Source organism: Eschscholzia californica, unplaced genomic scaffold, assembly GCF_041429995.1.
Source record: "Eschscholzia californica isolate CP2 unplaced genomic scaffold, dmEscCali1.0.p SCAF_6, whole genome shotgun sequence".
Taxonomy (NCBI): Eukaryota; Viridiplantae; Streptophyta; class Magnoliopsida; order Ranunculales; family Papaveraceae; genus Eschscholzia; species Eschscholzia californica.
Window position 1 is genome coordinate 19,611,027 of NW_028238483.1, and position 14,208 is coordinate 19,625,234.

Here is a 14,208-nt window from a genome sequence, read left to right on the forward strand (position 1 = left end):
AGAGAGGATACTTGATGTTCATAATTTGCTTGAAGAATTGACTCATGTAGTTAACATGGACTCTGAAGGGACAGTTATGGTTAAGAAAGGGTGGGACTAATGTAATAGCCACTGAGCCAATTCGTTACTATATTTTTGATGTCTTGCTAGTTTCTTTGACGCGTTTATAATTGGGTTTGCCTTTACTCCGTTTATCTTATTTAAAAAAAACTACAACCACAATTTGAAAAAGAAATGTATAATGAATGTTTTAAGTTTGTTGTATTACATCAAAATTTTGAAATCTATTGTAATTGTTAATGGGGCAATGCAATTTTCACTCAAGATTTGGTCAACACAGGTTGACCAAGTATGGTTAGAGGCAATGTCCAAATTCTAGGGTGTTTATCACTCACTTCCATTTTTCTCTACTGCCTGCCAAAAGTTGTCAACCGACAATATCCGATCGACGACCTTAAATTTTTGTTTCTCTTCTTCTTCCTCCTTTTATCCTTCTCTTCTCTCTTTCTAAAATCCCCTCCGCCGATAGGAACCCCAATGAAGTAAAACACAACAAGGGTTTCTAGATCGGGAACCCTTCTTCACAGAGGTATGACCCTTCGCGAGGTTTCAATCGGCGAAGGGGAACTTAAAGAGAGAGAAAAAGAAAAAACGAGAGAAGAAGGAAAGAAGATGAAGGAAGAAGATGAAGGAAGAAGAAGGGAGAAGGAGGACATAAAAGAGAAGAAAATCATTGAAGTTGCCTTCCAGAGTCGGCCGACGACGACCTGACGACAGTGGACACTGTTAAGTCAAACAGTAACTGAGGCAATGCCTTTTAAAACACATTGCCTTAATAACCAAAATAGAGATTGCCTTTAACAACTTTGGACATTAATGGTCTATAAAATCTCTCATGTTAATGATTAGGATTAGGTTCGAAGTTTTACATTTATTGAGATTCTAAGAATCAATTTGATGGGAGGATAGCTATTATGCCACTCGATTTGTGTCGTATCTGTATAGGAAAGTTTTATAGGCGCAAGTTTTATAGGCGCCTCCAATTAGTGTTAAGCCCATTGATGAGTCACTCGACTTCGAAGTCTCTAGTCTGGACTGTCACTCCAGAGAACTAGTTCCAAACAAAGAATATTGATTAGAATCTCTTTTTCCATTTTTCTCTCGCCAACGAAATAAAAATATATTAGTCAGAGACAAATCAGTGGAAACCCCCTTTTTTTCATTTTTCTCCCTCCTTATTTTCTCTCTCATCAAACGCGAACCAAACTGAAGAAGAAAAATCGGTCTTCTATACGGATCCGAGAAAAAACAAAACCAGAAAAAAACAGAAACCCTAACCCTAGCAAAAAAAAAAAATATCATCTTCTCTTCATCGCGAAGCACAAATCTTTTTTCTATCTCTCGCCTTTCTCCATCGAAGATCGAGAAGTACAGAACTAGGGTTAGGGTTTCCTCTTGGGATGATGGACAGTAGGAAGAGGCAATGACTAGTACCAGCAACAATAGATGTCATCCGCGGAGATGATGGGTAGGGGTTCTGAAGAAGGTTGCGTAAGCGAGGAAGAACTTTGCCCAATTTCTTCCGAGGTTCCCAGGAAGCATTCCTCAGAGGCTCTTCCTCCTCCTCCTATTACTGTTGAAGAGGTTAAATTTAATTTCTATGACCAGGCTCTGAAAGCTCTGTCTGAGCGTTCCCCTTTTCAAGATGAAACTGAAATTTCTAGGGTTATTAATCTTCCCCATGGTTTATCTGATTTTTTGTCTAAGTGTTCTTATAGTCGTAAGAGACATAAGAAATCTGGAAATAAGTCATCAGGAAATGCTTCTGTTACTCAATCTCATGGTTCTAATAACATTTGGTCTAGAACTGAAGATTACTTTAGGCTAGTAAAATTACCTGATATTGATAATTTAGTCAATCAGTCTTCTTTTACTTGTTCTACTTCTCAGTCTTATTTTTCAATTCCGATTCTACCGAGTTCTGCAGCAGAAATTTTCGATACTGTTGCTCCTGTTAGTAGTGACAATGCTGTAGTTGAAGTTGGTCAAGATTTTTCTGTAATTCCAAAGGATTTGGAAATGAAGGAGGATGGAGAAAACAAATTAATGGAAATTGATAACAGGGGAGCTGTAATTTTGTCCGAAAAGGAAAAGGAAAATGAATTAGAACAGAGTCAACCGATACTGCCACCTCCTTCTTCTGTGTTGCCAAAGATTGGATTAGAATGGTTATTAGGGGCTAGAAATAAGATATTACTCACTTCGGAGCGCCCTTCGAAAAGGCGAAAGCTTTTGGGAAGTGCCGCTGGGTTAGAAAAACTTATAGTTGTATGCCCTACAGAAGGAGAGAATTCAGTCATTTGCCATTTTTGTTGCACGGGAGACTCTGGCGAGCCGCTGAATAAGTTTTTAGTCTGTGATTCTTGTAAGGTTCGGGTGCATCAGAAGTGTTACGGTGTTCAAGATGTTTTAATTGGATCATGGTTGTGTTCGTGGTGTAAGTTGAAGGGTGGTTCTGAAATTGATGCTGATGGTAGTGAATTGTTGTCCAGGCCTTGTTTGCTATGCCCTAAACCAGGTGGAGCTCTTAAACCAGTGAAAAAGGAAGGTGCTGAAACTGAAAATGAAGGGCTTGGGCAATTTGCTCATTTGTTTTGTAGCCAGTGGATGCCAGAGGTTTATGTCGAGGACATAGTTAAAATGGAGCCAATTATGAATATTGAAGGAATAAAGGACACGCGAAGTAAGTTAGTTTGTCAAGTTTGCAAGGTGAAGTTTGGTGCTTGTGTTCGATGCAGTCATGGTATGTTTTTATGCTTCTTTCCCTTTGAAGACATTTATTTGCGATCTGTTTTCTCTCAGACTGTTTTTATAGCATGTCGGTTAAATCTATCTTTCACTTCAGGAGAATTTTATTCATTGATCACCTCTAATTATGCCACATTGCTACAGCTGTGTACTTATTCCCTCTTTAAGTTATTGAGAAGCCAAATAGTTTTCGTGTTCTTTAATGCGTTGAAGGAATGCTCCGACAAAAACACATTTTCTGATCAGTTGAGCTGTTAATAGGATTTATGCTTTAGGTATTGTTATTCGATAACCAATCAAAAAGGAAAAAGAAGAAAATCAACGGGAATTAATCCTACGCAAGAATCTGCTTGATAAGAGGAAAACAATAGTTTGAAATTCTAAACTTAGACATAAATAGAACCAAGCAACACAATAATTAAAGAGTCCACTGGCAATACGGCATTCACACGATATCAACTAAAAACCTACTTTATTAATACAACAAATGACATTATCTTTGCTTGAAGCAGGGCAATCTTAATATATGATTATCCTATAAGCTCAATTAATTACATTCTTGTTTATCATAACATGCGAATATAGTGCTTCTTCTCACTAGGTGGGTTTCAATTTTCTAAGGGCCAGTTTTGGTAAACATCTTGGAGCCATTTGAAAGGGAAGTTTCTCGTGCAATATTTTGGTTAGTTGTAGAAGTTATTCCAAATATTATGCAAATGATGGAAATCTCATCTCGTTGTGTGGATTATCTCGTTGAGATGAAGACCAACAACATATTGCTTACTAAAATATTTTTTTTTTTCACAAAAATGTATACAATGAGAAGCAGAAAGTGGAATCTACTTGGTTTAGTCCTAAAAATATATTTAGCTCTTTTCGTGCAAAATATGTTACAATGCAGTGTCAAGTGTTTTCCCGTTACAGTGCTTCTTACCTCATTTATTATTTTTCCACACTTAAGTTTAACAGTTCTCCTGTATTCTATATTCTGTTAACGAGATTCTCAACGGCTTAATATATTCTAATGAAGTGGCTTGATACAGTGGTAGATGTATTATTATTATTACTGTTATCACTATTACTATAATTAGTATTCTATTTTGCCGCCTGCGGAGCTAATATAATTGGAGATAGATATTATGTACATAGATGTTAAATGATTTTTTCGTGGTTCTATTTCGCTATTCCTTCTACATCAATGTGATAGAGGGGTGAAAATACATGGGGGTCTACATTGTTGAACTCGGACTCGGTCAAGGGTTGAGCCGAGTTACTTGGCTTAGTCAGGGCAAGTTAGGGTTACATGCCATTAAAATTCAAATTTTGACCATATAATGGCACACTAGTTCTTATGCAATTTTTGTGCATATGCTTCAAGCTAAGTTAGGCTGAGTTTTGTATAACTATATACATGTTATTCTGTTATATACATGTCACATGATTCTCAAAATTCCCTATCAATTTCATAGAAAATAATGAAAAACTCGGAAAGAAAGGAAGACAGGAGAATAAAAGGAAAGAAGGAAATAATAAAATTAGATAGCAAACAAGGGAAGAAGGAAAAACATAGAGAGAAGGAAATAAAAAAGAAAGGAAAGAAGTAAAGAACATCAAACATGAAAGAAGAAAAGAAAGTCGTCTGAATGGAAAGAAATAAAGAAAAAAAAACGAAGTACAGAAAGAAAAAGAAATGGGAAATAGACGGTGAAAAACGAAATGAAAAGGAGGACAGAGAAAAATAGAAAGTAGAATTTGGGATGGAAAACCAGGAAAAAAGGGAAGAAGTCGAGAGGAAAACATAGAAAATAACTTGAAAAGAAGAATAAGAAGAACAAGAAAATAAGAGACAATGAAGTTTCACCCCAACTCGGTGGCTCGACGAGTGAAGATGACCCGGGACTCAGCTGAGTCTCGGCTAAGTCAGCCCAGTTACGTGGCCAAACCCTAGACTCGGAGATTCCGCCAAGATCGACTTGGGCTATCCCCGAGTCTGAGCTGAGTCCCGAGTTACTTGGCCGCGTCAGACTGCTTAGCTGGTGGCTAAGCTTCTCTGCTTTTTTTGTGACTCATTGTGAAGCTTGCTTTTGATATTTGTAAGTATTTTAATGTCCCGTTTGATAACTTGGCTGATTCTACAAATTGGTGTAACTGCTTTGTTTGTTGCTTCAATTATTTTGACCATGACTTTTGATGCTAATATACTCGTGTCACAAATGCTAAACAATGCAGTATTTTGGTCCACGAGAGCTAGTATACCTTTCTCTACATATGATTTTAATGATGCCCATCTTGTGCTACATTTACACTTTCGATGATCATTCAGGTACTTGCAGGACTGCTTTCCATCCTATATGTGCAAGAGAAGCAAATCACAGAATGGAAATCTGGGGGAAGATTGGATATGACAATGTATAGATTACCTTTTCAACTTTGCTGAGATTTTCTTTGGCTAGTCACTCATATTTATTTGTGGTTATGGGATTAATTGGTTTTCGGAGAATGTGTGCAGGTTGAATTGCGTGCTTTTTGCTCTAAGCATTCAGAAAATCAAGATATTAATAATAACAAACAATCAACGAACCATTTGCCTGTGGTTGCTGACCGTGATTCCACTATATCCAAACATTCTCCTATCAAATTGGTGGTCAACAAGCCCAATAAGCTAAAGTTTGGGCTGAAGAATGGTAAGAAAGTTACAACAGCGAATACTAGTATGGGAGAGTTGGGGAACAGTAAGGTACCTCTGGAAGAAGATACTATGTCTGGATCAGGATGTGGTGATGGACATGAACCCGTTGGCGTGGAAACCCTTGAGAGTGGGAAGTACGGGTATAATCCTTCCGATTCAACAAATATTGTTCGAACTCTGAAGAAGGTAAGCTGGGTATAATCTTCGCTTGAATCAGTTTTGCCTATGATTCTTGTAACTAGGCATTGTTATATTTTTCCTGATTTCATGTTCAGTTAGTCGAGCGGGGGAAAGCTACTCTGGATGATATGGCGTCTGAGTTTGGCATCTCTTCAGATTCATTAGAAGCAGCTCTTGCGGTACTTTGAGAACAACGTAACTAGCTTATGCTTATTAATTGTGTCCAGAACGCTCACAAAGTATGTAACTGTTCTTTTGATTTTCTTGTAGGGTGACAAATCATTACTTACCTCTGATTTAAGAGACAAAATGGTGAAGTGGCTTCGATGTCATGCTTATATAGGCGGTACACAACAAAATAGTAAAGGGGGTACCAAATTTGCAATCTACACAAAGGATAAGGTAGCAGAACCTGGCTGTACCGGTCCTGTTGTAGTTGCAGAGGCCCCTGATGATGTTCCCTTTAAGTCTGTACCACCAAGGAGGAGAACAAAAAGCAGCATCAGAATTTTTAAAGATAATGAAGTAGTATGTTCAGCTGAAGAGAAACCGTTACAACAGAATGGTAATGAGCTACTGATGAACGGTGCTAATGGGAGTCTGCTTGTTCCCAATGGAGATGTGAGGAACAGTGATTGTGGAAGAGGATCTGTTAGCAATGGGGGTAACGTTGAAGGGAACGACAGTATAGAAAAGGTAATTATATCTTACTTTGACTTTTCAATAAGTATTCCCACTCAGGTGGTTTGTCATTGGAAATTTATTAGATAGCCCAACATGGCCCTCATTTTTTTTCTGGACTCTAGTAATACAGAGCCATATTGTCTGTGTCATCTATATTGGTTATAGCTGCGAAGCTATCCACTCAAGGTCTTCGAAGATTTTGCACGGGTGATTACATAATCTATTCTGCCGGATTCCGTAAATTTCTCATTTTAACAGCTTTAGAAGCCCGTAAATCTTGCCAGCTAAAAAGTGGCTCTGTGCAGTGCATATAACCCAAATGGAAACCAGTACTTGGATAATACACACTCATGCAACGCGTTGGTCCTTATCTGTGATCTGGCTGTTTCTTCTCTTTGATTAGAGGTGTTGAGATTCTTTTATGAAGCTTAATCTGTTAGGCTCTGTACTCAACTGGCAGAAGGAGTAGTTCCAGCCAGTCAACATAATAGAGTTAGTCAGGATCTAGCGAGTAGGTTTCAAGATGATGAAATCTAGGTACATGGAAAAATCTTGTTCGGGTGTTACCCATCCCCCAGTTCGTCATTTGGCCACTCTAATTCGATTCTATGTGGATAAAACTGTTACTGGTTTTTTTTTTTTTTGAAAATTAGATAGAATATATAGAAGAAGAGAAAACTATACAGAAAAAATTAGGAGGCAAGGTGATCTAGGGGACAATCTCCTCACATCATCCATGCCTCCCAATTGTTCACTAAATCAGAATAAGATACATGTTTATATTTCCCATCGTACTTAATCCAGAGAAGAATAGTTCCCTTAATATCATCCACAGTCTGTAATTTACAAATATATATTAGTGGAATACACATTGTGTTAATGAGTAAAAGGTGGATTGGCACACGTTTATTTTTCAGTGGTAGTGTTGCCACTTGTTAGTGCACCCACTCCGAAACCTGGAGGTACATGATCGATACTGGGCCGTGGCACTGCAAAGATACTATTCTTGTCATTTTGATATTTCAAAATGTAGTTCTGGGTGAAGCTTTTCTTTCATTCGAACCTTTGTGGAAATGCTTGTTGAAAAGCTAATGTTATTTTTATATTTATTTTGGTCCTTGCATTGTTAGTGCTTCCTTTTTCATACAAGTTCACTTCTGTTATTTACAGATTTTGGCAGAGTCTTCTGGTGGTCATGGATTGGACTCGTCTCTGACGCTGATAGCTAGATCCACTGGTAAATATTTGTAACTTATGTCTAGCAATAATTTTGTATACATCAAATGGATGTACAATAAAGAGTTACTGTAATGGAAGAACTCGTCTAGCATATTACTTGGAATTCATGTACATTTACTCATTTATTTTCTAAACTTATAATTCAGTTTCTATTTCAATAAATGAAGTCCTATCTTACGAGTAAAAAAAATGAAGTTTAATAATTAATACCCACTAGGGGATTGAGTTAGACAAGGCTGAGTTGGACACTAGTCAGGGATAAAATCTTTTTGAGAACCTATGAGGCTGATTACAGCTGGTCGAGTCGGTGAAGTGGGACTAGGAACTAGTATGCAACTAGTCAAGAGTAGAGTAGGGGACTTTAATACCAAGGGTTGGATGCGCTTGTCTTACCATCCCCTTAGGTGATATTGATAATATGATAGTTGGAGTGTTTAAAAAAAAAGGTAGTTGGAGTGTACTAAGCAAAGATTATTTATTTCAACAGATCCAGCTGAGGGGACAATTGCTTCACAAAATACTTCATTAAGTTGCGACGTGAAGCATCATGTATCCTCCGTGGATGCCGTCCCTGGGCTTATGTAAGTTGTCTTGTTTTAGTGCTTCTCTTATACTCTTATAGTTTGCATTCTGTTGTTGACTTGCTGAAAAATTATAGATGTTGATATTTATTACCGATGCAGGACTGGGAAGTCAGCCTCTTGTTCTTACATTCATCCAGTTATTCAGAAAAAACTGATCCAAAATAGGATAGTCTTGAAGCAGAAGCAAGCAGTTGCTGAGATTTGTGGTAATTTCTCGTCTTGATATTATATATGTCATGTGTAGCTGAAGCTCAATTGTGGTTCTCTTTCCTTTACAGATACAAGGGATAAAGGTATGGCTTCTACAGAGTTAGCAACCTCCGACAGTGAGGAATGTGTTAACCAAGATCATATTGCCAATTGCGTGGACACTGATTTTACGTCAAATGGGAAGTTGTTGAAGGAGTTGGTGAAAGCCAGGGAAATGGGAATCTTGGAGCTAGCACCTGAAGACGAAGTGGAAGGAGAACTTGTTTACTTCCAAAATAAGCTGCTTGATCACACCATTGCAAGCAAGGGCTACTCTGGTCTCGATCTTTGCTTTCTTTTACTTCTGTAGATTTTCTTCTGTACACAATGAATAGCTATTTTTGGAACAATCTGAATCTCTGGTTGCCAATGTCTGGTTAACAATTACAATGAATCTAAATGACCTGTTTGTGCCTGTACTATCCTTGCAGATGAATTAGTTTCGCGTGTTGTTAAAAGTCTTCCACAGGAGCTTGATGTTGCGAGCATGCAAAGATGGGATTTGGTACTAGTCAATCAGTATCTTTGTGGGCTCAGGGAGGTTAAAAAACAGGGGAGGAAGGAGAAAAGGCACAAAGAAGCTCAAGCTGTGCTCGCTGCTGCAACTGCAGCAGCTGCAGCTTCTTCCAGAATTTCGTCATTTAGGAAAGATGCACATGATGAATCTGCTCATCTTGAGGTTCTTTTTTCTTTCAGGCTTTAGCTATGAGGTTTGAATCTAGTCATGTATTAATTTCCCATTCTTTCCAGCAGAGTCAAGTGAAAGCGAATACTGTAAGTGGGAGGACCGGACCTTACTCACAGCTGATGCCACGGGCAAAAGAGACACTGTCAAGGTTGGTTGTTGGACGCAGTTCTTCAGAAAAGCAATCTGACATAGTCCACATGAAGTCTGGAGGTTTAAAGGAACATCAACAATCATGTGAAATATGCAAAAAATTTGAAACTTTGTTGAACCCTATTTTCGTCTGTTGCAACTGCAAGGTTAGCTATTCCTTTCTTGACTACTTTATTTATTGTGTTTGTTGCTTATCTGTGTGCTGAAACACTTTTACCCTCAGGTTGCTGTTCATTTGAGTTGCTACCGTAGTGTTAAAGATCATTCTGGGCCGTGGTACTGCGAATTGTGTGAAGAACTATGGGCGTCTGAAGGCCCCACAGTTGCAGTTTTGAATTCTCGAGAGAAACCTTGTGTTGTTGCTCAGTGTAATTTGTGTGGTGGTACTACCGGTGCTTTTAGAAGGTCAAAGGATGGTCAGTGGGTTCATGCTTTCTGTGCGGAGGTAGTTGGACAGTTTATTCATCATCCATACTTAGGCTTGCCTCCTATTTCTTTTCAATAATACCCTTTTTTTGTAGTGGTTGTTGGAATCAACATTTAGAAGAGGACAACAAAATCTGGTGGAAGGACTGGTATGTATATTTGTTGAAGTTTTTGTGTCACATCTCCTATATTTGTAAATGTTTAAGGCATCCTGTCTAAGTGACTCTATTATGGTTTGGTTCTTGATGGTCGTGTAACATTGCAATTTCTTACTTAATGGAATGCCAGGAAACCATTTCAAGGGATAGAGACATTTGTGGTATCTGCTGTCGTAAATTTGGGATGTGCATGAAGGTTAGGCTAACTCCTACTATTTTATGTTTTTACGACTGAGTACAAGATTGAGGATTAAGTCTAGTCTTACCTCCGATATTATTGCTTGCAGTGTAATTATGGAAACTGCCAGGGGACATTTCATCCCTCTTGTGCTAGAAATGCTGGCTTCTATATGCATGTGAGGACTAGTGGAAGCAAGTTACAGCACAAAGCTTATTGTGAAAAGCATAGCCCCGAGCAGAGAGAGAAGGTCATTCAATTGGTTCTAAAGTGCTTACGTAATTTGGTACTTTCTGTGTCCCATCTTATATGTTCAATTAACTTTTTTCAGGCTGAAAGTCTGCAACTTGGAGCCGAGGAGCTTAAAAGCATTAAACAAATAAGGGTTAGTTTGCACATCCAATTGATTTGTTTGACTAGAGCACTTGTATATCATGTTTTGTTTATCTAATTTTCCCGCATGTTGGATGATAATCTTAGAGATCCAATACTTTCCTGGGACCCTCGTTTGTTCATGGGTACAGACTTACCTTGCTTATCCTTGGCCAAGCTACAGGCATGACTTCTTATGGATTGACTGTTTAAATAAGCAAAAACTTAGATGTCTCACATATGCTCGGAAATGTAGCAGTGCTGTAGCACATTTTTCTCAATTAATTACGACTTGATTGCACAAATTACCTTTTTTCTTGTGCTTCACTAGCTTGCGAGTTGCGACTAGGATATCTATCGGCTTTATGAACAACTAGTGTTTTAAAATATCAAGCTCAAGTGTAATCTATGTGAAAGTCAATGAGAAATGTTGATCCATTATCTATGTAATTCTCTCTGTATGAAGAGTAAATGCTTCCTCTGGAAGGATGCTATAACATTTCTTGAATTCTAAAAGATTTGTTGTGGCACAATCTGTTCAGTATGATTTTGTTTAGTTTGGAAATATACCGTCCATTTTTCCTTGTTTCATGCCTGTATTTTATATTTATTAAAATTTCATGCATGTGGATGTGGTACATGATACGTCAAATTCTTACCATTTTTGATTGAGCAACACTGAAAATGGCAAATCAGTTAGAGGAGTTGAACTTTTACTGGTTAAAAATAGAAATAAGATGACTTATCATGTGCTCTTAAGGCAAATGGTAGAATCCTTTTATAAAGTCTAATTTATTTCTCTTCATTATAATGTATGGTACTCTGAATCAGGGCAAAACCAAATCTACTATTAAGCTGTGGATCCTTGATTAGAATTTTTTTTCTACAGGTAGAGCTTGAAAGAGTACGCCTTCTTTGTGAGAGAATTATCAAAAGAGAAAAAGTCAAGGTAATAAAATATCACTGCCAAGTGTTTATGTTAATGATTTGTTATTTTCCAACTCAATTTCTCATTATTATGAAAAAATTGTTTCTCTGGTTCTCAGAGGATGAGACAATGTATTGGGTCGTAAGGACATAAGATCGTAACTGAATGTTATAATATCATCTGCGAGACCCTCAACATCATAGTAGAATACAAATACGCCATATGACAGTAGGATATATTTATGTAGTCGAGTTTGCGGTGGACCCTAAATTTTTGAAAATAATGATATGCAAGTGGCGGCACTCATTCAATGGTCGACTCTCAGTCTTTTATCTGCCAGGAGCGGGAGTCATGTCCGATTTTGTCAGCTCCAGTTAGTCTGGGCAGTGTGAACCAGTCGTCAATGTTCAGCCCATGCCTTTATTTAAAAGTGAAGTAAAATATGCACAATATATACTATTTTCTGCTGGTCAAAACAACAAATACAGTACTATTTTCTGTGTGTATATATAATTATCATTTATGAGAATGGGAGCGGAGATGAGAGATTTGATTGACTGTACCCTAGCCCATACACTGGGAAGGAGTTTTCTGGGGGGAGGAGGGGACTAAGTGCTATAGATGAATGAACATTAAGATTCGATGTTTGCTTGTTTAGTTCTTGATATGATGATATTATGTCTTGAGAGAAAGTTTTGCATCTTCCAAAAAAAATATGCATACTAACTGGTCAAATAACTACAGCGGGAGATGGTTATCTGTTCGCATGACATACTTGCTTCAAAAAGAGACTCTGTTGCTATGTCGGTGCTTGTCCGTAGTCCTTTCTTCCTGCCTGATGTTAGTTCAGAATCTGCCACAACCTCCCTCAGAGGGCACGCAGATGATAAAAAGTCTTGCAATAATACAATTCAGAGATCAGATGACATAACTGTCGACACTGCAGTTTCTGGTAAGCGCCGAATTATGTTCTCTGCGCCTATGGATATCGACCAAAAGACTGATGACAGCTCCACTTCCCAAGGCCCGTGCGCAATGAATACAACTGACAGGGTTATTTGCTCTGGGAAGAAACTCCCTCAGAGACCTCTATCTGCTGCCAAGCGAAACCTTCCAGATGACAGCGAGAAGAGGTCAAAATCAAGAAAGGTATAGAATTGTACTTTATTTGTTTGTTTTTCTTCAACACCTAGTAGTATAATTTTTTTTCATTTTCTCACTCCATTGATGAATAATGCAGCACACAGAAACCTTTCAAAAAGAGCTGGTGATGACATCAGACCAAGCATCTCTACAGAACCAGAGATTACCTAAAGGGTTTGCTTATGTTCCTGTTGTGTGCCTTCCAAAGGAAAAACCACCTACTGAAGAAACAGTTTCTCAGGAATCAGTAGAACCTGATGGATAAGAATAGATATACCGATTTTGGTTTTCTATTTCTTTCTAGAGGGACGTGACTTGTTCCAGATCTAGACTTTCCATTCAGAGATTGAGAGTTCTCATGATTGTGAATTTAAATCTGCAATTGAAGTGGACAAGGTTATCGCCCATCCGTCCGCATCAACTGGTGCTGCCTTCTACCAATGAGATGAGAAAGTTTTGTCGTCAGTGTTGTATACACATTCTGAGAGCGAACTGTATAGAGGATGAGGTTAAAATTTCCATTCAATGTATTTCAACAGGTTTGGGAGTTGTGCTTTCCTCCCTGGTGATAGATCTATATGATAGCTTTGCTTCTTCCTTGTAAACTGTATATGAGAAATTAGAAGGCATTGTATTGCAGTTTCTGTAAAGTAGGTCAGTGTGTATATTTATTAGCATTGCAGTTCATAAAGTATTTAGCATTTGGAGATTAGAGTCTTTTCTGTTGGTTCTGGCAGCAGTTTGTACATTATCTTAGCAATCATTGGTAGCACTTAATGTTTCTTTCCCTGTTTTGACTGATCTTATTTGTTGCGTAATTGTGGAGGAAGATTCGTATGAAAACCCGACTACTGTGTTGGTCCGAATGAGTGCTGAAGTTGTTAGTTTAATATCTTTGTGCATGAAGTATTTATATATCTTGTGTGGTAAAATCTAGTTTTGGGACTAGAGTTGGTTACGGTTTTCTGCTTTTCTTCAACAGAAGAGACCATAATCAATTATCCTGATGTAACGAAGAAGGCATCTAATGTTGTACTGTTAATACTCCTATTTGTATTGTTTCTGCAGGAGAAGTATCAATGGAGAGATGCGCCTCTACTATTTGTCATGTTCATTTGTTAATCAGGTGAACTTGGTACTCCATTTCTCGGTCAGGTAATTAGCTGTCTGTTGCAGATTGTTTTTTATACGGGTGCTGGTTTTACCATATGACGTGAAATGAAGCGGTTTTTGTTATACAGGAAATATCATAAAGTTATTGTGTCTGGAAGAGGTTTACCGAAGAAAAGTATTAAATGAGATATAACTACATATCCTCAAGTTTTTTTTTGGTAATTCCATATTATGGAGATGGAAAAGATTTATCTATTGATTTATGGATTCGAAAATTTCTATATATATTGTGAATAGTTCCAAATGCTTGTATGAACTGTCTGTGGAAATTCCCCTCATAGACTTCTCAATCATTTTGGTATAGGAAATCAAGCATGCAAGCCTTCTAGCCAGGCAATTTGGGTTTGGTCAAATTTAGGTTTTACCATTTTAATTTGATGGGTAATATGAGCACGTATGAGATTTGTTATTGGTGGAGGCCCCCCCCCCCCCCCCCCCCATATCTAAATTTTTTTGGAAGTTACTTCATACTTCAATTCTAATAATGGGGTTTCCAGAAACTTGAGTGTGTATGATGTACGTGTGCGGAATTTTAATTTTAATTTTTAATTATAAATTA

At 37.8% G+C, this 14,208-nt stretch overlaps 1 protein-coding gene across 2 annotated transcripts; it reads left to right on the top strand.

Annotated features, from left to right (window-relative positions):
- Positions 1 to 1,158: 1,158 nt before the first annotated feature.
- Positions 1,159 to 13,188, top strand: LOC147532260 (PHD finger family protein). Of its 2 annotated transcripts, none has more exons than XM_086648614.1 (19): positions 1,159 to 2,803; positions 5,132 to 5,217; positions 5,318 to 5,683; positions 5,773 to 5,856; positions 5,948 to 6,373; positions 7,532 to 7,598; positions 8,088 to 8,181; positions 8,284 to 8,390; positions 8,463 to 8,711; positions 8,865 to 9,112; positions 9,187 to 9,417; positions 9,495 to 9,716; positions 9,793 to 9,846; positions 9,986 to 10,051; positions 10,143 to 10,283; positions 10,365 to 10,418; positions 11,295 to 11,354; positions 12,078 to 12,482; positions 12,574 to 13,188. In XM_086648614.1, the coding sequence occupies exons 1-19, from the start codon at positions 1,507 to 1,509 to the stop codon at positions 12,739 to 12,741; spliced, it is 4,425 nt and encodes a 1,474-aa protein (XP_086504740.1). In that variant the 5' UTR covers positions 1,159 to 1,506; the 3' UTR covers positions 12,742 to 13,188. The 2 variants fall into 2 exon arrangements, with proteins under 2 accessions (XP_086504740.1, XP_086504739.1); XM_086648613.1 differs by having other exon boundaries at positions 1,164 to 2,803; positions 9,184 to 9,417.
- The last annotated feature ends 1,020 nt before the right edge of the window (positions 13,189 to 14,208 follow it).